The sequence below is a fragment of the Peromyscus maniculatus genome, chromosome 10, assembly GCF_049852395.1.
Source record: "Peromyscus maniculatus bairdii isolate BWxNUB_F1_BW_parent chromosome 10, HU_Pman_BW_mat_3.1, whole genome shotgun sequence".
In the NCBI taxonomy this organism is placed as follows: Eukaryota; Metazoa; Chordata; class Mammalia; order Rodentia; family Cricetidae; genus Peromyscus; species Peromyscus maniculatus.
The window spans coordinates 3,185,967-3,209,173 of NC_134861.1; the positions used below are offsets into that span (position 1 = coordinate 3,185,967).

The 23,207-nt window shown below is 53.9% G+C and overlaps 1 protein-coding gene across 4 annotated transcripts in view; it reads left to right on the top strand.

The window, feature by feature from the left end:
- Positions 1-2,666: 2,666 nt before the first annotated feature.
- Positions 2,667-23,207, top strand: part of Sh3tc1 (SH3 domain and tetratricopeptide repeats 1) — a 46,634-nt gene continuing 26,093 nt past the window's right edge. Inside the window, exons 1-5 of one of the 4 annotated variants that reach the window (XM_076545718.1) lie at positions 2,684-2,802; positions 3,594-3,665; positions 17,911-18,135; positions 19,951-20,025; positions 22,517-22,644. In XM_076545718.1, coding sequence (XP_076401833.1) covers positions 17,958-18,135; positions 19,951-20,025; positions 22,517-22,644 — 381 coding nt within the window. In that variant the 5' untranslated portion in view covers positions 2,684-2,802; positions 3,594-3,665; positions 17,911-17,957. Of the gene's footprint in view, positions 2,803-3,593; positions 3,666-13,583; positions 13,960-17,910; positions 18,136-19,950; positions 20,026-22,516; positions 22,645-23,207 lie in introns of those variants that run through there. The other 3 variants (XM_016004027.3, XM_006985585.4, XM_016004031.3) reach the window with 3 other exon arrangements.

Consider the following 23,207-nt stretch of genomic DNA (forward strand, 5'->3'; position numbering starts at 1 on the left):
GTACAGCCATAAAGGACATAAGCTCTGGAGATCGGTAAGGCAGGTGTTTACAATACAGGCCAGGGAGGGAAGTCCACCTCAGCTGGGGGACGTCTGAAAGTCTGTCCTCAGGAGCAGCGGGGAACAACAGGGGTGTCCTAACCAGGGCACTTTGGGGCCAAAGACTGGACAGAGGAAAATATGAGCTTCGCTTTACTTTCTTTGTTTTTTTGTTTGTTTGTTTGTTTGTTTGTTTGTTTGTTTGAGACAGGGTCTCTCTACACAGCCCTGGCAGTCCTGAAACTTACTATGTAGACCAGGCTGGCCTCAAACTCACAGAAATCCACCTGCCCCTGCCTCGGCCATGCAAGGGTGTGTGCCATCACGCCCAGCTCTTGGCTTTATTTTAACTTCCAGGCATCCAATATGTTCTTTAAAGGGTAAGACATCAGCTTTGGGACATGTGCGATGGATCCAGGTTTTAAACAAAGTCAGGCTTCACAGGGCCGGTCCTCATCGGCAGGTTATGTTTGAGTTTCATGCCCTGGTTCTTCCTATGGGTTCTGAGCTCAGACAAGTTAGCCTAAAGCAGGCAAGTATGGTGTGAGGGCGCTGTCTGAAGCTCATGGCCAGAACCCTGGAGTAGGAGAGGGGGTGGCTCCTGGTGTGCCCCCTGTGCGGCGCCCCTCAGCGCACAGTGGCCTGGGGACAAGGTAGGGAGCACTACAGGATGCTGCCGCCATCTGGAAGGCAAAGAGGGCACGTGCTCCTGTGCCAGGAGTTCCAGAGGGTTCTGGCAGAAGGGTACTTAGAGAGCTTTGGGCCCAGCCTCTCCCACTGTACAGAGTGAAACCTAACCTCAGAGAGGGACCTGTCACCTGCCGTGGAGCTGGGAGGGAAGGTGTGGGTCTTATAAGGGGACCAGTCAGGTCAGGGAGGCAGAACATGGAGCCTCTAAGCATAAATGAGCCTCTTGGTCCTGCCCTTCGGGGTCGGGGGAGCCATGGGAGCTGATCTGCTGCAGGCGCCCCAGCCCCATTTGGGACCTTCCAGGATGGCATTCCCTCAAAGCGACTCCACTGCTCGAGCCAATCTGGGAGCCTGGAAAAGGGACGGCTTTGCAGACCTTGTCGGTCAGGGGACACTCAAACTGAAGGCACAAAGGAGGCACCCAGCAGGTGTCTGGTGATGTGAGGCCTTGGAGAGGTGGGGGAGCAGGTTGGACTGAGCTTTTCTAAGGGCCCAGGCCTGGCCGCTCTGCTAATGATAGTGCACTCCAGGGCCACCAGTTCCTACCAGACAGCTTCACTGGGGGCGCGTGCAGGTGGGGGGGCGGGGAATCTCCCGTCACACAGGTTCTGCCATACCTGTCTGTGCCGGGAGTCAGCCAGCAGTACCCCTGCCTAGGTGATGATGGATAGGTGTGAGAGAGGTCTCTTAACTGCACTAAAGGGCTGGAGTTGGCTAGGGATGGCAGAATCCTAGGGCTGGAAGCAGCATCGGAACCACAGGCATGCATACAAAGAGTATAGCATTGAGGAAGGCAAGGCCTGGACAGAGGGACAGTGTCGGGGGCTTCTGAGAACATGATATCATCATGGAACAGAGATCTGAGGGCAAATCTCATGTAAAAGCAAAGAGAATTGCCACACAGCTGGAATCCCATCCATTTGCACAGGTAAGAAGACTTGAGGGGTCAGCTCCTAACTGACAAGCCCTGAGCCTAGCTGGCGTCTGGTGTTTCCTGCCTCCCTGCTGAGCTGGCTCTGTCCTCCACCCCCTACACCCGCCTCTGGTCAGTACAAACAACAGTAAATAGAGAGTCAGAATCCGCAGGATGACTGATAAAAAAAAAAAACCCAGGGTGGGGGCTGTGTGCAAGCTTGTGCGCGCCCACACGTGCACGGCATGGGGCCAAATCCTCTGCGTTTACTAATTCATCCATTCGCCCCATGCTGGAGTTCCTTGGGTTCTTCCCTTCCAAACCGGAAGAAAGGGAAGCACAGAATGGTTGAGAAACATTCTTGGCGTCACCCAGCCAGCCAGGAGGAGGCAGCAGCCCCACCCTGGTGACTAGGGGGCCCTAAGGGGCAGGGTTACGGTGGTAGGAATGCTATTTAGAGCAAGGATTCACACTCCTCTGATGACAAGGATCTTTTTAGCAAGCCTTAAAAAGAACCCAAATTCGTTACCCTCACGAGGCAAGGGTAGGGGCCAGGATCTAACTTTAGGGACATCCACATTTGGGAACAGTTTCTCTGAACACCACCTGGGAGATGTGCCCATCTTTGTTGCTTTGTTGGCTCGACATGGGGCCTGGAGGCATACAGTAAGTGCTCAATCAGTGCTGGCTAAACTCCCTAGTCAGCTGTCTCGGCCCCAGCTTTAAACCCCGGGCATGAGAGTGACCTGAGCAGTCTGCATCCTAGCGAAGTCATTCACCTGGTAGCTGTCCCAGTGCCCTGCCTCTACTCTCTGATGTGTGCCCCTCCACCCCCCACCCCCCACCCCCCCACTCAGACCCCCCAAAGCCTGGGCAGAGCTCCTAAACTGCTCCTCCGCGCCCTGCTGGGGAATGCTGACCAGGAGCTGATATTCTGATGGCTGATAAGGAGGAGGAAGGTCAAAAGGAGGCTGGCCCCTTCCCAGCAGGGCGGGCCCAGCCAGCTGATGACTCAGGTTGTCTGATTGGAGCCCAGTGGCCTGGGCAGGGCCTGCTCTGCTGCCTCCTGAGGACTAAGACGGTGATCCAGTGCAGGTGAGGGACCTGGAGGCCCCCTAGCCACCCACCCTGTCCTTGGCAGCGTCTCCTCTCCTGGCAGGGTAAGTTCTAGACATTTCTGCTGGGTCTGCCCCAGGAGGGGCCTACAATCTGCTCACCTGTGAGGACAGGTGAGGGCTAGAGTGGGCGTGCTTGGGGGTGGTGAGCACTTGAACAGGTCTAGTCTGGAGCAGCGCGGAGGACAGGTTTCAGGTGGTTGTGGTCAAGGAGAGGGACCCTGGTTTCCTCCAGTCTGAAAAGTGTATGGAACTGGGCCCTGTCAGGGCTGACAGACAGTCTGAGGTAGAGGGTGTGGTCTCCCCGTGATCCTCAGACCCGGGCTGGGCCCTGGGCCTGGGCCTTGTGGAGTAGTGAAGTAGCAGAGGCAGCAGGTGCTGGCTTCTGGCCTCAGGACCACACTTGCTGGAGGAGAGTCTCTGGCAACTCTACTCCTCTGAACTTCAGTCTTCCCATCTGTCCTCTGGGGATGTACTGTTGGGTACCCAGAGCAGTGTGTGCACGTGGTCAGTGCCCACAGTTGCTACAGTGCCGTACTATGCACCCTGCAGACAAGCAGGAGTCCTGGGCTGGGGGCTGGGGCCAGGCTGCTTTCCAATTTTTCCCACCTGCTGGACACCAGCACCAAAGGTCGGGGATCTTGTGCTTTGTTCCCAAACTCCCTGTTCTCAATCCAGCACAGCCCTCCCCTCCCCAGGGGCTAAGGTTCCTGCCAGTTATCAGCCGCTGAGAACAGCAGTGCTGTGATCCGGACATCCCCCACCATCCCCCTCCCCTCCCAGGCCAGGACTGAAGGGTAGTCCTGCTGAGTAAGTCTGTTGGCTTGTGTTTTAAGGCTGCCCCAGGCTGTGAGTGTATGGACTTTGTACAGAAGCTGAGGAGGCCAGCTCAGGCCCTAGAGAAAGAGGTAGGTCTCCTGAGAATCTGTCCATGGATGCCATAAGCCCAGGAATGACACCCCCCCACCCCCCCACCCCCCATCCCCGTCCCCGGGCTGAGAAGAGAAGAGCATGTGTAGCCTGTGTGCAGTTGGTAGTAGGAGCCTGGCCCCAGCAGAACTTTGTTCACGGTGAAGGGTGTGTCTCCGCCCTCCAGGAACCCAGCAGGGCTGAGACTCATAATTCCACACATTTGGAACAAGATGCTGTTTCAAAAGCCTGCCTCAGTTTCCCTGGTGCAGGTCATGCTGTCGGAGGGCTGGGGTGTGACTCTGAGCAGGTCCTTCAGCGGGATCCCATCTGCTGTGCCCATCTCTGAGCCTCAGCCATTTGCCGTCCAAATATGTCTAGCCTTGTCCTCTGGCCGGGACTTATATAGACTACAGTATTTGGAACGACAGATGAAGGCAGGACAGCGTCCTGAGCAGTCCTCTGTCCCCTGCTGTTGGTGTCTTTCGTGTCAGGGTGGTGCAGGGATGTTAGCGTTTCTACTGCCGTGATAAACACCAGGACCCAAAAGCAACTTGTGGAGAGAAGGCTTCACTTCATCTTATAGCTTGTACTCCATCATGCAGGGAAGTCAAGGCAGGAGCCTGGGAGCAGAAACTTGAAGCAGAGGCCATAGAGGAATGCCGCTTTATCTTTTTGTTTGTTTGTTTTTGTTTGTTTGTTTGCTTTCGAGACAGGGAGGGACTCACTGTGTATCTCTGGTTGTCTTGAGACTCACTTTGTAGACCAGTCTGGCCTTGAACTCACAGAGATCCACCTGCCTCTGCCTCCCAAGTGCTGGGATTAAAGGCATGCACCACGATGCCTAGCCAGTTTGCTTTCTTATATATCCCAGGACCACCTGCCAGGACCATCCATATCAATCATGTATCAAGAAAGTGTCCCACAGAAGTATCCTACTGGCCAATCTTATGGAGGTGGAGGCATTTTCCCAATTGAGATTCCTTCTTCCCAGATGACCCTAACTTATGTTAGGCAAAAAAAAAAAAAAAAAAACAACCAATACAAGGGGTTATCCACTCAGGATCTAGTGCAGGTGTTAATACAACTGGAGGCCACTCCACATTCAAATTCTGAATGTCCTATTCTGTCCTGGGATCCTCCTTTCAGTCTCGCGCCCCTCCCCCCCCCCCCCCACAGGGTTTCTCTGTGTTACATCCCTAGCTGTCCTGGAACTCTCTCTTTAGACCAGGCTGGCTTTGAATTCACAGGGATCCGCCTGCCTCTGCCTCCCAAACTGTGGGATTAAAGACATGCACTGCCACACCCAGTTCCCCCTTTCAGTTTTAACAAGACCCACCATGCATTTGTAACCCATTGGATTGTTTGTTTTTTCTACATGTCCTGTGGTAGCCGCCGTCCTTTTGATCTGTGTCCACCGAGGTCCACTCTTTGTGCTATGATGGTCAGTGTCTTCTGAGAACACCAGGGTGCCACACCCATCTCCACAATGTCATCAGATGGTTTCACTCCAAAGTCCCCTGAGCTCCCCTGTGACACCCGCTCTGCTGGCCCCAGGCTCTGCATCCTAGGTTCCTGGTCTCTTTTCACCCGCAGAGGAGAGGAGTGTGCTCCAGTGCCCAGGTGGCATGTGGCTGCTCCTGCCTCACTTCCTGCCTGATGTGTCTCCAGAGCATACCTCGAAGGCATGCCAGAGAGCCCTGGTTCTTTATCATTGCACTTGCTATGCAGTGCGGGAGGGGGTGTGACTTATCTGACACCAGGCTATTTCCAAGGTGCTGGTGTTGTAAACAGCTGGGTTGGCACCTGTCCCCACACCAGAGGCAGCAATCTGAAAATGAGTGCCCAGGGAATAAGACTGCTGGCCAAAGGTGAATGCAGTTGTGATTGCAAGTGTTGGTGACCTAGTGGCACAAGGATCTTGGCTGCCTGCCAAGGATGTGGTGACAGATGTCAGTGCTGCTGATCTAACCTTGGCAGTAACAAAGAGGGTCTTAGGGTCAGACAACATCATGTCAAGTTTTAAGATCGTAGACAGGGATGGGACTACAGTTGCTCAAATGTAGGTGTCTGGTGAGGTCTGTTAGTTTTTTGTCCCCACTGTGACCCACAGGACCACAGTCCTTCCCTCAGGGGGACAAAGAGGACTGGGCAGCCATTGCAGATGTTTCTCATCATGGCATGGGCTTACCTCAGCCTCTCTCCTCTGTCAGGTCCGCTCAGAACTTGTCCACCTTGAGTCTCACATCGCCCAGCACTCTTGACACCCACGCAGCCTCCAGGACCCTGTTCAAGAGTCACCGAATTGAGTCCTAAAAGCCTTCCCTAACTGCAGAGCAGAGAGAACTTGTCCCCACTTGTCCCCCTGCCCTGTTTCACATACACAGTGGGTTTGTAAGATTGGGTGACGAGTTCCCAAGATCCTGCTTTGGTACTGACCTTGGCCCCTTGCTTTGTTGGCCATGAGTCTGTGTGGTAAGGCTGCTCTGATCGCTACACTGTCCTGGGGAGGCCACCATGAGTGGTGCACTTAGGGAATAACTGTCGGGTCTCTTGCAGTCGGGGAAGGAGGGTAACATACCTTTGTGGAGTGCACTGGGTGGCAGGTGCCTGTTCTCCCCCATTTACTTACTGTCTCTGGTAGTTTGGATGTATTTGACCCCCATAAGCTCTTAGGGAATGGCACTATTAGGAGGTGTGACCTTGTTGGAGGAAGTGTAGTCTTGTTGGAGGAGGCTGGATAGATGACACATGCCTTTAATCCAGACCTTGATGCTGGAGGGCACACCTTTAATCTTGGCCACACCTTCTGTTGGAAGTGTGTCACTGTGGGGCTGGGCTTTGAGGTCTTTTTCTCAAGCTTCCGTCAGTGTGAAAGTCGTTGACTTCCTGATGCCTGCAGGATGTAGCTCTCTCAGCTCCAGCACCAGGTCTTCTTGCATGCTGCCATGCTCCCCTTCATGATCATAATGGACTGAACCTCTGAAACTGTAAGCCAGCTACCCTCAATTAAATATTTTCTTTATTAGAGTTGCCGTGGTCATGGTGTCTTTTCACAGCAATAGAAACCCTGAGACACTGTCTTAGTAACTTTTCTATTGCTGTTAAGAAACATGACCAAGGCAAATTCCAAATGAAAGCATTTAATGAGGGGCTTGCTTACAGAATCAGAGAGTAAGTCAATGACAATCATGGCAGGGAACATGGGGGCAAACAGGCAGGTGTGGCACTGGAGCAGTAGCTGAGAGCCTACATCCTGATCCACGGCAGGGACAGCTTGACACCGGGCTTGGTGTGGGCTTTTGAAACCTCCTCCCCTGTGACACACCAAGGCCATACCTCCTGAGCCTTCCTAAACAGTCCACCATATAAGCCTATGGCCAGGAGGCGGTCATGCACACCTTTAGTCCCAGCACTTGGTAGGCAGAAGCTGGCAGATCTCCGAGTTGGAGACCAGCCTCGACTAAAGTATTCCAGGACAGCCAGGGCTACAAAGAAAAACCCTGTCTCAAACAACAACAACAAATCAAATATTTAAGCCTATAGAGGCCATTCTCATTCAAAGCACCACACTTAGCTAGCTAGCCTTGTTCATACCAGGTTGGATTTAGGGATATTATCTCACACCTTGTATATTAGTCAGGGTTCTATAAAGAACCGATAGAATGAATATAATTTTTCAATATATATATATGATTTATTAGAATGGTTTACCATCTGTGGTTCAGCTAGTCCAACAACGTCTGGAGGCAGTTTTCCAGTCCACGAGGTTGGATGTCTCAACTGGTCTTTAGTATATGCTGGAATCCCAAAGAGGTAGGCTCCAGTTCCAGTGATGGAATGGGCTTGCCAGAGTGAGCAAGAGCAGACAAAGAAAGCTTCCTTCTTCCATGTCCTTTTCAGAGGCTTCCAGCAGAAGGTGTGGCCCAGATTAAAAGTGGGTCTTCCCAGATTAAAAATAGATATTCCCACTTCAAATGTTTTAATTAAGAAAAAAAATCCCTCACAGGTGTGCTTAGCCACTTGGGTTTTAGTTAATTACAGATGTAGTGAGCTGACAATCAAGAACAGATATCACACATTGAGTTACCATCCACTGATGCTTCATTTTCTTCCTCAAATTGTTCTAGCTGTGTCCATTGGGACCTCTTTTAGTTAGTGCCTGTGTCCTCTTGGCATAGTCATATCACGGTGGGGACCTGTTGAGCCACCATGCATTCATTCATTCATTCCTTCATTCATTCATCTGTCCATCCGTCTATCTACCTATCTGCTTATCTACCCATCCATGGTTGATTGATTAGTCCATCAGTTGTACTCTCTGATCTCTTGGCACTACCAGCCACTCCGTGACCATCTGTATATTTCCCACCCTTCCAGGAAATGTATGCAGTCACATTTCATGAGCCACAGCTGTCTGGGCACCCCATCCAGGCCACTTTCCACCCATCTACTGCCTGCCCTGTCCCAGCCCTGGGGGTGGAGCTGTTTTGTTTGCCTGGGCCCCTGTGGCTATCATTGCCACGTGACTGTGAGCTCCGGTGGGTGGTCCAGGCTATGTGGCCCAGCCACATCTCTGATGCTCAGCACTGGTCCATCTCCTCCACTCTCACCCCTGCTGAAATATCATGACAGTGGTGATAATGGCTTTCTTTGTGCCCCCCTCCTTCATGCCTAACAGATACTGAGCCGGGCAGATGTGGAGGCTAAATTTGAAATAGCTACCCAGAGGACTCACCTGAGCTATTGACTCCAGAACCTGTCCTTCCTCAGTCACCTCTGAAGAGAACTGTGTGTGGGGGTGAATAGCGGGAGATAGGTGTCTGTCTTCAGGTTGTCTTTTGTGTATGAACAGTGCTCTACAGAGCTGAAGGGCATGTCCCTTCCTGTGGCAGATGAGAGGCGACTCCACAGTACACACCTGGCTTGGCATCAAAGCCGTGGTCCCTCTGGCCACGCCTCCATTACATCACTCGGGAAACACCACAGCTGGGCTCCCGGGTTGTGAAGGGTGCAGGTGTGGCTGTCACCTTGGGGCTTGCTGTTCAGAGCATGCAGGGAGGGCCTGCCGGCAGATGCCACTCTGGTCTCTGTCTCTGCAGCGCCACACCCCATCGTGATGCCCCCCAGGAGGCAGGAGAGAACATGGGAGCCGAGCCTGGCTCCGGGCTCCAGATAAGTAATCCCCTCCCATCTAGCTGTCACCAGAGCAGGACCAAAGGAGGACTGGGTACATGCGGTGTGCTTGGCTGGAGAGACCAGGAAGCGGACCTTTGGCACCCACAGCTGGCACTGGGCTCCTGACTGAAGCGAAGGTGCTTGGGGTGTGTGGCGAGGCTGGTGCATTGACAGGACCTGAGGTCTGGCTAGGAGTGGAGACACGGAAAGTGGCTGAGAGAGTATGTGGGGCTGTGCCTCCGGAACAGCCAGCGTGGCCTCAGGCCCTTGCCCTCACACCCCCATTAAGCCTGAGGCTGACACTGAGGGGCGGGGCTGCAGAAATCCCCACCTCAAGTCGTCCTGCCCACCTTAGAGGGCAGTGATGTGGCCTCAGTTTCCAGAAGGAGGTCTCAGCTGATACAACTTTGTTCCTCTCAAAGGTCCGCCGGGAAGTGTGTGCCTTGACTGGTTAATGTTTGCATAGGCCATGGCCAGGATCATCCCGGGGGTGACTGGGCTCTAGGAAATGCCAGGAATTCCAGGCAAGGCCTGCATGCACCCCGAGTCAGGTGCACAGGGACTCTAGGAAGTGAGAGCCTATGGGGCTTGGGGCCTAGTATCCTGGCATCATATACAAACTGGGACAAGACTTTCCTAAACTCTCTGGGAAAGTGGCAGCTATGAAGTACCTACACGGTCCCAGTCTAGAACTTTCTACTCAGTCCTCTGTGCACTCAGGATCCATAGGCCAGACTGTCCAAAGACCTGGCCCTTCCCAGCACTGGGACCTTATTCTGTGAGATCTCCACTCTTCACTGTTGAAGGATGAGCTGCTGGAGTTTTTCTTGCTGCCAGGCTGGATGGGGGCATGGCCCTGGCATGGCAGCCTGGGCACCCAGGGAGAAGAAGGGCTCTGAAGCCAGTTTTTTTTTTCCTGTGTACTTGTCTCCTTATGGGGTGTGGGGCCCCACACCCTTCTTCTGACTCCCTTGCCCAAGACGGAGAGCACCGTTCAGGGGAGTCACCGTGACACATCCGGCCTACTGAGGCTCACCCAAGGGAGAGAAGTGATTGTGGACTTGGTAAGCTGCAGTGTCAGAGACTTCCCAGGCTGGAGGGTGATGCTGGACACCACTGGACATCACCGGCCAGTATCACTACCCTAAGTCTGGGGCATCCCAGAGGCAGCCCTTTCCCGGGAGCAGGTAGGTGTCTTTGGACTCTCAGAGGCAAGGGAACTGCTTTCTGCTTCCTGGGAGCCTCCGCCTGGGTGGCCTGTCTGTCTGTCCATCTGGTCTGAGTGGCCCTCAGTTACCTGAGAGTGGCCCATTCCCCCTTCCTCTGTTTTGCAGAGAGCAGCTCCTGCAGTCCAGGGCTGGAGTGCATTTTTACTCAGGACTGGCTCCAGTGGCCAGAGCCAACAATAACAGACAGACCAGCACCTATTGGGCGCATGGGGTTCTAGACCTACCCATGTGTGCACACAGCAGCTGCTCTCCAGCACCAGACAAATGCTGCCCTACCTAGTTATCGTACAAGCAGACATGGAGGGACGGGTTGGGTTCTTAGCTGTGCAGAGGATGCCACCCAGCAAGGGCACTCAAGACCCACCAGCCTGCCCTTCAAGGGTAGATGGGAGTCAGGGATGAGCTTGCCTGAGAGGTGTGGTTGGAGTCTGCCTTTCCGTTGAGATATAGGACATTCTGCTGAGTTACAAGCTGGTTTCGGGGTTAGGCAGCTTTGACATGGGGAGGATCGGAGACTAGGGTGCATCCCCAAGGCTGTACCTGTCTATGGACAGGGCTGAGCTCTAAGAATTACTCTTGAAATGAAAACACATTGTAAGTTCTCTTTCCTGTGCAAGGGGCTGAGGGTGGCTCTCTCTACAAGCCTCAGTTTCCCCATGTGCAATCCTGAAGGATGTCAGCTGCTGCCTTGTCCTTCGGAGCCCATTGCCCATGAGAGAACCAATGCTTTACTGTTTTTTTTTTCCTCGGTGTGACTGCTTCCACCCCATGTGGAGCAGATGAAGTTCTGGATTCCTGGATTCCAAGTCAGCCGCTCCCACCATCTCTTAGCACGCATTCTATACCCTAGCAGGTATTTTCCCCATGTTGAGCCTTTGCATGTACAGTCTGTCACAGGGGTGAGCCACTGGTATTCAGGCCAGCATGACCCAAGCTACCTCCAGGCCTCGACAGAGTAGTCCTCAGACCATACTCCTAGGCCAGACCTGGTCCCCTGCTGTGTGAAGTGGTGGCGGAGGGTAGCCATGCCTACCAAGCTTCTTCCCTGATGAACCCATTAGGATGGCAGAGTCACATCAGGCCTGATGGTCAACAAAGCTAAACACATTTCTTCTCTGGGCCTTAAAGTATGCTTGTCTTCATATTCTAGAATGATCTTAAGGCTCTGCTGGAGGCTTCTGCTCTCCTGAGCTCAATATTTATACAGTCTGATGCAGATTACCCGCAGGGCAGGATGCCTGGCCTCTCCTAGCTGTCTGTGTTAGGGAGTGAGTGGCTTCCAGAGGCGCAGCCCTCTGGGACACACCTGGGCTTAAGTGCTTTTCCGAGCTCTCCTGTCTCCTTGGAGATCCTTCACGATCCATCTTTGCTTAGTTTCCAAAGAGAATTTGTCTCAGTAAGTCCTCCTTGCCCGCCCTCTGAGGCCTTCTCATCATTGTCCAAGTCAGTCATGGTATCCTGGTGTCAGAGTTGGTACAGTGGGCCACCATGGCTATGGGGCTTCAAGCCACAGCTGGATCCTGGTGGGCAGGATGTGGACTCTCCCATAGGTAGGGCCTGGAGTAGAGGGTCCCCACAATGGCACACTTGTCTCCTCAGAAGACGTTGAGTGTGCCACACAAGGGGACACTATGCAGAGGGGTTGAATCAGAGCCTCAGGGTATATTTGGGGAGAACAAGGGTGCTGGCTACCAGCTCAAAGCCTACAGTCTCTTGAGAGGGCCAGGCCAGGAACATTCCTTTGTTCCTGTTGTGGTATAATAGCACCATGGTCTCCCAGGGGTGGCTCTACCCCTTGTCTTAGATGCATCCTGTTCTCGCATTTCATAATCACAGGGCAATCCAGACTAGTAGTTGTGCCCATGATTTCATTAAATGTGTGCCTCTGGCCTCGATGGCCTGGATCCTGAGCAGCCTGAATGGCGGGCAGGGAGCACCTGCCTCAGAAGGCTAGCTTCTGTCAGTGAGTCCTCCCTGAGGAGGATAACATATCTTCTATGTAGCTCCAACCATGGCTTCCCCTCCCAGAGCAGGCGGGGAAATGTGAAGAGCAGGGACGAGAGGTGGGGTGGGGTGAAGAGCAACTGGCCACTGGTCACTCACACCCCCAATGCATCTCAGCAGCACCTGTGGAGTTATGTGCTGAAGCGGGGAAGTGGGGCCACTGCTTTTTGACTTGGTGTTTAAAGCATGAGGCTGTGATGGTCTGGAGACCTCATCTCTCAAGGTAGGATCTGATTCTTGGGATCCCTAGGAATAGGGCCTGCTGCCTCTGTCTAGACCCAGCTACCAAAGAGTGAGGGGATAAGGGAGCGAGGACCCTGGTTCCGGTACTTGCCTGAGTTGAGAGACCCTGGGAAAATACCTCTCTAAGTCTATTTGATATCAAGCCTGTTGGGATCACAGGGATGACAGTTTCATTGGGCTGTCAAGAAGTCCCATGGCATGATGTACCCAAGGGATCAGCATCATAGCAATGACAGCTTGAACATACTCCAGCCCAGCTGTGTCGTCGATCAGAACTGTGGGAGCTGGATGCCTCCCAACTCTACCTTTTGTAAAGGGGAAACTGAGGCCCAGGAAGGTGACAGGCCCTTCTAGAGGGACCCAAGTGAGGCAGGCTGGGGTTTGAGTGGCCCTCTGGAAGTCAGAGCTGTGTGTGTCTGCTTTGTACCCCCACAACTTCAGGAGGATCCTGCTGTTGAGCCCCGGATCAGAGAGGTCTCGCCCTGCTGGATGGCCCCGGAGCGCCCTACACACACTGGGGGAAACTCGCAGAAAATCCCCCTGGCCTTGGGCCAAGAGAGCGGCTTCTGAGACAAACAGGATACTGGTTTGGGCTCAGCGGAGACAATAGCCGGGAAAGGAAATGCCTCCAGACCCATGTATGGGTGTGGGCTTGCAAGGGCCTCAGTTGACACAGCTCTCAGAAAAACAGGCCTGCTGGACGCTTAGCCTCCCGGGGGTCTGCGTTCTCTGGAGAGAGAGGGGAAGCGCAACGCACCTACACCCTCAGAACGCCTCACAAATGGAGACAGGCGGGGAGGAGAGATAGCTACAGCACCTAGTGAGTGGGGGGGAGCAGCCCAGCCCCATCTTTCAGGGTGGGCACTGCGAGGGAGAACAAGAGGCAGGCCTCAGTCTGGGCCATGGGGAAGTTTTCAGTCAGGCTACAGCCTGTGGGAAAGTAAAGTGTCCCCCCCCCCACACACACACACACAGGCTGACTCCAAGGATGTGTGGTACTTGCAAGCTGAGAAGGAGACTGGCCCCTTCCAGAAGGCTCCTGTTTGGAATCAATGGGCTGAGATGATGCCAGGGACAGAGAGAGAAGCAGCACCTGCGTATTTTGTGTGTATGCATGCAGAAATGTGTGAGAGGGCTGTGTACCCATACATGTCTCTAAGGCCACCCATATGTCGGCATACATGTGTATGCACGTGTGTATATGGGAAAAGGGAACAGAGAACAGGGCTGGGGTTAGCGGGGCCAGAGGGCCCGCCTCCCGTGGACTTCCCCAATCTCAGCACTGAGGGTGTCCGCAGCCTTCACCACAGAGCACAGGGCTCACAGTGGGCAGGCAGGGCCAGGGCCTGGCTCTGGTCCACAAGGAGCTAATGATCAACTGACCAGTGGAGTCCTTGCAGCGCGCGGCCCGCCTTGGGTCTCCAGGCCCCTAGGCTCAGGGAGGAAGTGGGGCAGGAAACAGGGGGTGGTGGCAGTACTGAACAGCCAGCCAGCCAGCTGTGGGCGGCCCCTGCCTGTCCAGGCCAGCTGGAGACAGACGGCCTGTGTAGGCCAGTCAGCAAGGAGCTGAGCCAGAAGTGGCCACCTGACACCTGCGTCCCTGGGCCTGGGAGGAGGTTCTCCGGAGAGCAGAGCGCAGGTAAGGGTGCTCTGGACAGAGTGGGGTATGGACTTTGGGAGTCGGCTGTGGTGGGTAGAGCCAGGCTTTGCCACAATTGTATCTAAGAATAGTATTCCACCTTCCTCTTTCTTCTGGCTTGTTTGGGGTTGGGCTGTGGCAGGACCCTGCCAGGGAGCTGTTGGAGACTGGCACTCAGCACCCCGCGGCTCAGCCAAACTGTCAAGATTGCCCAGATGAGACCAACTGCTGACTGTGACCTGGCCTCCGCACTGACCCTTTGTGAATGTGTCCCTGAGGTCTGAGCAAGACATGGGAGTTGAGCGACAACATGGGATTCGAAAGCCAGTGGGCCCCAAGTGTTGAACTCTAGCCTTGGTTCATTGCAGGCCATGACAAGCACGCCCGTGCTAGCATGGAGCTTCGTGGCGCCCCTGTGGCTATGGCCCTGGCCACTCTGAGGTCACCCTGGGTCTCTTTATGTTAACCAATGAAATACGTCAGCAGGAGCAGCTTGTTTTAGGGCTCCGGGGCTTTCTGACCCTCTTTGCCCTACTGTGGAAGAACAGCTACTTACAGGAAGGAACAGGTACTTCCAGGCAGCACAAAGATAGAAGGAAAATGTGCTCAGGGTGAGCAACCAGACTCCTGCCACCTGACTTAGAGTCCTCTGCTGCTGGTTCCCTGGCTGGGCCAAACCTTGGGCTGCATATCTGCGACATGGACAGTGTGAGGGTCATCCTCTAAGCTGAGGTTAAAGGTGAAGACTGGAAGGATGCTGAAAAGTGTGACTGTCAACATGTTGCTGGTTTCACGGGGCTTCTTGCTTCTTAAGTGTGTGAAATCACAAATGCCACAATGTGGGTGTGTGAAGGCACTTTCCCAGAAGAGAAACCTTCAGGGTGTCACCATGTTCATGGCTGCCATAACGAACTAGGACAGAAATTGTTCTCCTAGGGTTTGAAGGCCAGGAGTCAGGGCTCCCAAGGCAGAGTCCCTCCAGCTTCTTCCAGCCTCTGCTGTGGCTAAATGGCTCCCGCCTCTGTCCTATGCCTTCCCTTTTCTGTGCGTCTTGTTCTCGGTCGACCCCAGGTACCAGGTAGAGGACTCACTTTAATCTGGCATGACCACTTACTCCATTGGGCCCATTCTAATGCAACATCCAAAAAGACAGAGGGCAACTTCATCTGAAACCACCTGTTTCCAACCAAGTCCCCGCCCTGAAGTTCCTGGTAGTATGATCGTGGAGAATGCTGCCACCTCCAGGCAGTTTCAACAGTCCTGCAAAGCATAGGCTCAGGGTGTCCCTTGGTGGATGATCTCTGGCCAGATCTTTTGGAACATGGGCAGGGCCAAGCATAAAGGCTCCTCCTCCCTGCAGCCTAGGGTATTGATGCCAGCTGTAAGCCAGCATGCTGTCTGTCTGCTTGATCCTAACATCCTGAGTGGGTGTTTTTGTTCTCATTTTATGGATGGGTAAACTGAGGTGTAGAGCACCCCGACACACACCGAGGATGGCCCCAGGTCTCTGTGTTCCAGCAGTAAACTAGGTGGGTGTTGGCGGCCAGAGCCTGTGGTGGCTGACTTGGTGTCACCTGATGCTTCTGCCATCTAGGCAGAAGACAAAGGCTGAGAGGAGATTCTGCAGGCCACTCTTGGCTGCTTGGACTCAGCAAATGTACATTTGAGGCTTCTGGACACCATCTGGGGCTGGGCTGGCTGGGCTCTGGGCTGCTTCTGTTGCTGGAGCAGGCCAAGCAGGCCTGTGGAGGTCTGTGCAGGGAGGAGATGGCTCCACATGAGCAGACAGGGCCCTACTTCCTCCCTGGAGCTCTTAAGTCCCACTGTGATTACAGTTTTTGGGGCCTTCGATGAGGAGGTGGGAAGTTCCCTCAGCTGGGAGCCCCATTTCTCCAGAGATAATTTTTAAGTCCAATGCCAGGTCTGTGTGAGACCCCTGAGTGCCCCCCTGACCCAGGGATGGTAAAGTTTCATGGGCTCTGGTCAGCTTTATAGAGACACTGGCCAGCCTGGGGTAGGGACACCTCAAGTGGCCGAGAGAATAGTAAGAACACTGGGGTGGGACATGGTGGGTTGGGGGGCAGTGATTGGGAGCCACAGACCCTACAAACCAGGACCTCACTCATCAAGAGACTGGATCAAGTGCTTGGTTGAGGGCCCTCATGTGTCACACCAGAGGGGATCAGATGTCACCTACCCCTTGGGCATGTACCTTCTCGTCCTCACAGACCTGGGCAAGAAAGACAGTGGGCCTCTGCAGTGGTAGGAACCAGGGCAACAGTTTGGTAAACCAAGGCAGGGAAGGCTCAGGCTAGACTTAGGCCAGGGGGAGGGGGGGACAGGGCCAATGCCTGAAGGATGCCTTGGAGGATCTCAGGCATGACCAGCTGGGACAATGCCCTAAGGGACAGGGGACAGGAGGGCAGACTTGGTTCTTGTGTTGTTGAGAACTGGGCCATGCCAGGCTCATGGTGCCTGTGGTTTTGTTTATTTGGGGAGTTTTGTTTTGTTTTCCTTTGGGATTGAGTGTTGAGGTGAACAGGTGTCTGTAGAGATCCAGGGTCCCCTTGGTCCCTTTGATATGAGATATATCTCTTTCCTATCTGCCTATCTCAGATCTTAGCCTTCAGGCAGTGTTGGAGAATGAGAAGGATTTGTCCACAAACCAACCTATTAGATTCCATGAAAGGCAGGGGCCTAGATGGGTAGGTAGGTCAGGGGTTCACTGAGGCCACTTCTCAGAGGTGGGGCTGTGGCTTCCACAAATCCTTGTCTCCCAGGGACCCAGGTCTCCTCCCTGTGAGTCTCCCTCCCTTTCCAGCTGCCCAGGTACCATTCTGCCACCCCCAAGGCTAGGTGAACTACATTCAGTCAACCTCTGCATAGGGCCCTTGGTCCTCTCTGGGGGAATGTTGTGGCTAGCCCTGTCACAGTTACCAAAGCTGAGAGTCTAGCCTGTGCTCCATAGCCCCGCCTGTGGCCCCTCCCATCTACTTACCTGCATTTGGTGCTCCGTGCCCTCTGATAGATGATAGAACCATTCAGGAGCATGGCCGTCAGGTTACATTGTCCTTCTATCACAATGATACCAGGGGAGAGTGAGGCACAATGACAGGCCCTACAGTCACCAGCTGAAGTCACGGGGTCTGGAACCACACAGCCCACAAAACCGAGATCCCCTCCCCGGTCACAGTGAGATGCATCCTCTCCTCTTCCCTTCTTCCTCTCTCTTTCCACATCCTCTTGTCCCTTTTTCCTCTTTTTCTCTTCACCCCGCTCTGAGCTGATTCCCTCAGCCCTAGCTAGATGGGGTGTGTGGTCATGCAACTGAAAACCAGGACCCACAGGTGTCTGATGGAGACTTGGGCTCATTTCTGTCCCCACAGCATCCTGTACATGTGTTGAGTCATCTACAAGGATGTTTGAGCAGGTGTCTAGGTCGGACACTGAGCCATTTCTCAGGGACCTCCTGGAGAGCAAGAAGGGAGGCACCCCCATCTCTACCCAGCCTGTCTTGTCAGATGAGGTGACTTGGATGTCCATGTTGGTGCTGGGCTCTGATGAAGCCGGATTCAACTGTTTGACTGAGCAGGGGAGGAAGTTGCCAAGTGGAGCTCTGAAAAGTTTCGTGGGGATTCACTTGGTGAAGGGTTTGGGTTCTCTGGGCGGAAATATCAGCCTCTGCACAAAGGCCCTGACATAGTAAATATGTGGTGGACGTGAGGGACTGAAGAGGTGGGTGAGGTGGCCTGAGGTGTGGAAAAACATGCAGAAACCTGTGGGTCTGGTGGCCAGAGCAGCCTGTGGGAATCCCCTACGGCAAACAAAGCTCACCGCTGGTTCTTGGAGGTGCTGGGCACCCTGTATTTCCGGTCTTCTCTTGACTTGGCTCTGACAGCTACATCCTGTCACTAACAGGCCTCTTGGCTGACCACTGTCCTCTCTCCACAGAAGGCCAGCAACATGCCCAGCTCTTGGCCTTGAGGCCACCGTGTGTCATGAGGAGCTCCAGGGAGGAGGAGGTGACTTCTGAGGAGCTAGCCACCATGGGGCGGGGCTCTGACGAACCTCCAGGAGGCTGTAGCCATGGGGACCAGATCCACAGTGTATCTGTGAGCTTGCCCACTGGTCAAGAGAGAGCAGGGCCTGAGGAGGCTGAGGCAGCAGTCAGAGGTGGTGAGTATGGCCGCTGAAGCCCATCTTATTCTCCTGTCCACCTGTCTATCCACTACACATTCTTCTAACGCCTCCATGCTGACAGAGCTGGGAGTCTTTTACTGAGGCCTGGGTGGTGACTCCTGCTGTGTAGCTACCCAGGCAAGCAGCTGAATGCCACGATGAGGAAGCCAGATGAGCTGCGCCCCAGGAGGACAATATCATGGTTGTCCACAGGGCACTGCTAGGCTTGGGCCTCAGTTTCCCTCCATTTGAAAAACCTGAGAGGCAACCTTAGCAACCCCAAGGACCCCATCACTGCCATCCTTAGGCCCTGAGAGAATAGAACAGAGGAGGACAGGCCCTCTCCCTTCTCAAGCTTCCTCAAGTTGAATGACTATTATTGCTTGCTCAGCTGTCCTGTCTCTGGCCTCTAGAGATAGCCGAAAGCTAGCGCTCAGTCACTCCTGATTGACCCAGAGTGAATGACTTACTAAAAGGGAGCCCTGACCTTCCAGGCAGGCCTGACTCCGACCCTGATGTGTGGAGGCTGGACACCTGCAGATTTTAGATCTGTCATTTGGTCCTTCTGCCCCTGGGTGAGAAGAAGGAGGAGTCTGGTGGTCTAGTACTGACTCAAAAACAGGAAATGGTCCTCCCTTGAAGGGAGGGTTGGGTGGGGCCGGGGCCTGGGCCTGGGGAGCCCACAGCTTGTCATGGCTCTCCTTCCAGAGAGGCCTGGGCAGGAAAACTAAAGGGAACATGCAGATAAGCAGGGAAGTCGTGACAGTCACCCCCAGGCCACCAGGGAGAGACTGCCAGTGTCAGAGCTGAGAGAGCTTGGGAAGCATTTGGGGACCATGTGGCCAGATACTTCCCCTCTGGAGGTTGGGCTGTGGATCCCAGAGATTGAACCAAGTTGCCAGGCTCAGCGGCAAGTGCCTTTACCAGCAGAGACATCTCCCCTGGCCCTTTCCATGTAGACTCGGGTATGAGTCTTTGTGCAGACCCGTTCTTCATTGCTTTTGAGTAGATATTTAGAAATTGGAATTATTGGGTTGTAAAGTAACCCCTAACATAGCCGCCACCACCATGACCGCCACCGCCATCACCACCGCCACCACCAGCACTACACACACACACACACACACACACACACACACACACACACACACACACACACACACATCGTGGCATCAGAACGACTGCAGCCAGGCCCATCCAGCCTGTGGACATCTGTCCTAGGGACCACTGGCAGCAAGGCTGCTCAGTGGTTAGGACATCCTCAGCTCTGAGTCTTGGAAGGGCAGGGGTGGCACAGCAGAAGTCACAAGAAACAGAGTAAACGGCTCTCACCTCCTCCAATGCAGCATTTCTCCATGTCCACTGCCTCTCACTGAGGGTATATATAGACACGATCATTTTTTCTGAATTGTTTGAGAGCAAATTTTAAACATGCTGCCCTTGCATCTGGAAAGACATCTGGTAAGGGGGACAGAGTCAGAGATCTGAACTTGGAGAGTGGGCAGAGCCATGGCACATGGGCGGTGTCCTGAAGCTGAAAGGAAGTTCGTCTGGAGCTGCATACGCCAACCCACTGAACCTTGTTTCAGTCCGATGCCCATGTCGGCTTCTAGAACCGGGCTGTTGGGTTAGGACCGCTTCCTTGCAGTATGCTGCCAGGCTAACAGCCTACCCTCTTGGGGGTTTTTTCGTGAGGCATCTCAGGTGGCAGATGAGAAAGGAGTCCAATGGGTGCCAACCCTTCTTCCTGAGGGACCAGGTGGTTTGGAGAATCACTTGCCCCTCTAATCGCAATCATCTGGTATGTTACAGATGTGGCTCCTCCCCCCAGTATAGCTGAGCTGGCTGCCGAAACTACTTCCAGCCAAGTGGCAGTGTATCCCACAGGTAAGTATCAGGGCCTGAGTTTCACAACAGGCTAGATGTGCTGTCTGTGTCACTGGCTGTTACTGTAACAGCACAGAGCAGGCTTGTAGAGTGGACCTCCTGCTCACCTGATTGGCTGGCTCCTTGCTTTGGATCTGGGGCAGCAAGTCCCAGTGGGAGCACATGTCAGGAAACAGCATTTGCCCCATGGCTGGGAATGGAGAGAGAGAGAGAGAGAGAGAGAGAGAGAGAGAGAGAGAGAGAGAGAGAGAGAGAGAGAGAGAGAGAGAGAGGAGACAGGTCCTGCAATCTCCCTCCGCTCTCCAGGGGCTCCCACTCAGCCCTAATTGCTTTGTTTCATTTTTTTTTTTTTTTTTTGTTTTTGTTTTTGAGACAGGGTCTCATTCTGTTAAGCAGGATGGCCTCAAACTTGAGGCAATCCTCCTGCCTTAGCCTCCTGTGCCCTGGGATTATAGGCTTGAGCCCCCACACCCAGCTTAGGCCCTGCATCTTAAAGGCCTCACCACCTCCTAACACCACAAACAAAGGACCAAGACTTCAACACGTGGACCTTGGAGAGGGGTCATTCCAAGTCACACGATAAGCAAGTGTAGAGCGTCTTGGGAACCCGAGTACCCACCCAGGCCTTTGCCTTGGGGCTTGAGGCCTCCCACATTAACATTATCTGGAACAAGTCAAATGTAGGCTCCTGCTTCAGGTGCTGAGGAAAGGCCTCGGGTTCTAAGTGTCCCCACACACAGAAGGCTGAAGGCCAGGGTCAGTCTGTGCTTGCATCCTGACCCTAGCATCGACTGAGGACAGAGCTGGGAGCACTGCATATGGACTTGGACTAAGGAAGCTCCCCTTGGAGCCTCACTCTTGTGTACCCAGCTCTGAAATTGAACTTTCACTTCCGCTGTTCTACCCATCATCCCTGGACTCTTCTTTGGGGTGGTCAGTGCGGCCCGTGGTCGCTTGGGGTGCGTGAACCATTGTGTGATTGATTGCAAATGCAGAGCCTGCCCTTGTAGGGAAGAAGGGCTTCAAAAGCGATCACAGCTCAGGATTCTAGAGCAGTGGTTCTCAACCTTTCTGATGCTGCGACCCTTTAATACAGTTCCTCATATATGGTGGTGACCCCAACCATAAAATTATGTTGTTGCTACTTCATAACTGTAATTTTGTTACTGTGAGAATCATAATGTAGATATCTGATATGGAGGGAATCTGATATGCAAACCCAAGGGGGTTGCGACCCACAGATTGAGAACCTCTGTTTTAGAGGTTTCTACACTAACCTTCCCCGATTGGGGTGAGAGTATTGACATCAGAATCCCCAGGCCAGAAGATACAGGCAGGTGCTCTGGGGCTGTCCCAAGGATGTGGGAAGCTGCATCTCTCTCTCTCCTTCCTTCTCTTTCATCCTTCCCTCCCCTTAGTATCCTCCATGGAGAGAACAGCCTCTGAGAAGGCCGCTGCCAGTGACTGAGGGACAGTCAGGGGGCCAGATTGATCAGCATTTCCAAACACTGGGACAAACAAATTGGCTGCTCAGGAGCCTGGATTCTGAAGCAAGAGGCATTAGAGACGGCAGCTAGAGGAGGGAGGTCTGTCCCAGGTTAGGAGCTGGGCAAGGCAGGAAGAAGACCTGAGACGGGGCTGAGGATGCCTTGATGTCTTGAAGCAGTAGAGAGGATCACCCAGGGCCAACAGATTTTATTTCTCTGAGGGGTGGAGACACTATTTACGAGGACAACTTGTATTCAGATTTACTGGACTATATGAACCTCAGCCACACTGGGCAGCTCTCAGCCCTGTGGACCCAGATGGTTGCATGTAACGTGTAGACAAATCCAGTACCTACCATGAAGAAAGACCCACTGGATCATGCTACCCTGCAGGGTGAGAGCCAGGCCAGGTCATAGTGCACAGGGTTCTGGCTATGTGGGGATCAGAACACTGTCTGAGGGAGGCCCAGGAAAAACTAGCTGCAGCTCAGCTGTCCCTCCCCATGCATCTTAAGAGGGTGGGCAAGGGTGAGGACTTGTGGTGGATTGATAAGGTGTGTGGGGCCCTTCTGAAGGTGGGAAAGAGCCAGTATGGAGACTTCAGAGTGCCTGGCATGCCCATGGTGGTTTGAGTTGGACCCACGCCTGAAGCTGTGTCGAGGGAGCGGGAGGGTGAAGGTCACGGTTACTAAGGGACCCTTGCTGAGTGGATACTCTCTGCTGGCCCTTGGGAAGGACGGAACATGAATCTCCTTCTGTGCAGGGCAGGCACAGCTAGGGAAACCAAGACTGGAGAGGTAAACAATGGCCCAGGGTCCCATCCCCTGCTGGATGACACAGATAAATAATTGAGAACAAGGTTGGGGAGGGAACAGCCACTCAGCCCTTTACAGGCGTTGTGGAGTTTGTCGGATTATAGACTTCTGTGGAGGGGGGAAAGCTGGTGGGAAGCATTGCCCCCATCGGGCCAGACAAGCTGCCTGACCCACCTCCTGCTCCTCCAGACCTGACCCTGCAGCTGTTGGCCGTGAGGCGGAAGAGTGGGCTGCGGAGTCCCAGCCTGCAGCAGGCCCTGAGGAGCCGCCTGCGCCTGCTGGAGAATGACAGCCGGGAAGTGGCCCGTGTGCTCGGAGTGAGTCGACCCTCAGGGGCCCAGGCAGCAAGTCGGACACCTCCCTTCTAAGCAAGGACAGATGAGGAAGGTGGCGGAGCTTGGAGAGTCACTCAGGACAGTGAGGGACAGGGCTGGGCTGTGTGTCACCATCACAGACTTGGGATAGAATGTCCTGACCTTGGTGTTTGCCTGGCCTGTGTGAAACCAGCTCCTTTAGCTACTCACTGGAAATGCTTATAATTTTGTCTTCAGTGAGCTGCTGTATCAGATAATGGACACCAGGCCCTAGTACAGCCCTGGCCCTCAAGCTGCTCAACAAACCACGCCTCTGGGCTGCCGGCTCCAGTGTTTGGATCCCAGTTGACCACTTACAATAAGAAGTAGCCTTGGTGTCCTCCCCCCCCCCCCCCCCCCCCGTCAGGTGGATAATGATAATGAGTTTTTGAAATGTAAGGGATGAACCTTGCACTTGTCATCCCAACCAGGACCGTTTTTTCAAGTTCTCTCCAGAGCCACGTACCTGTTCTCTAGTAATTAGATGCACTGAGACCACGGGATATTGTCACTCACTGTCTCTTCCT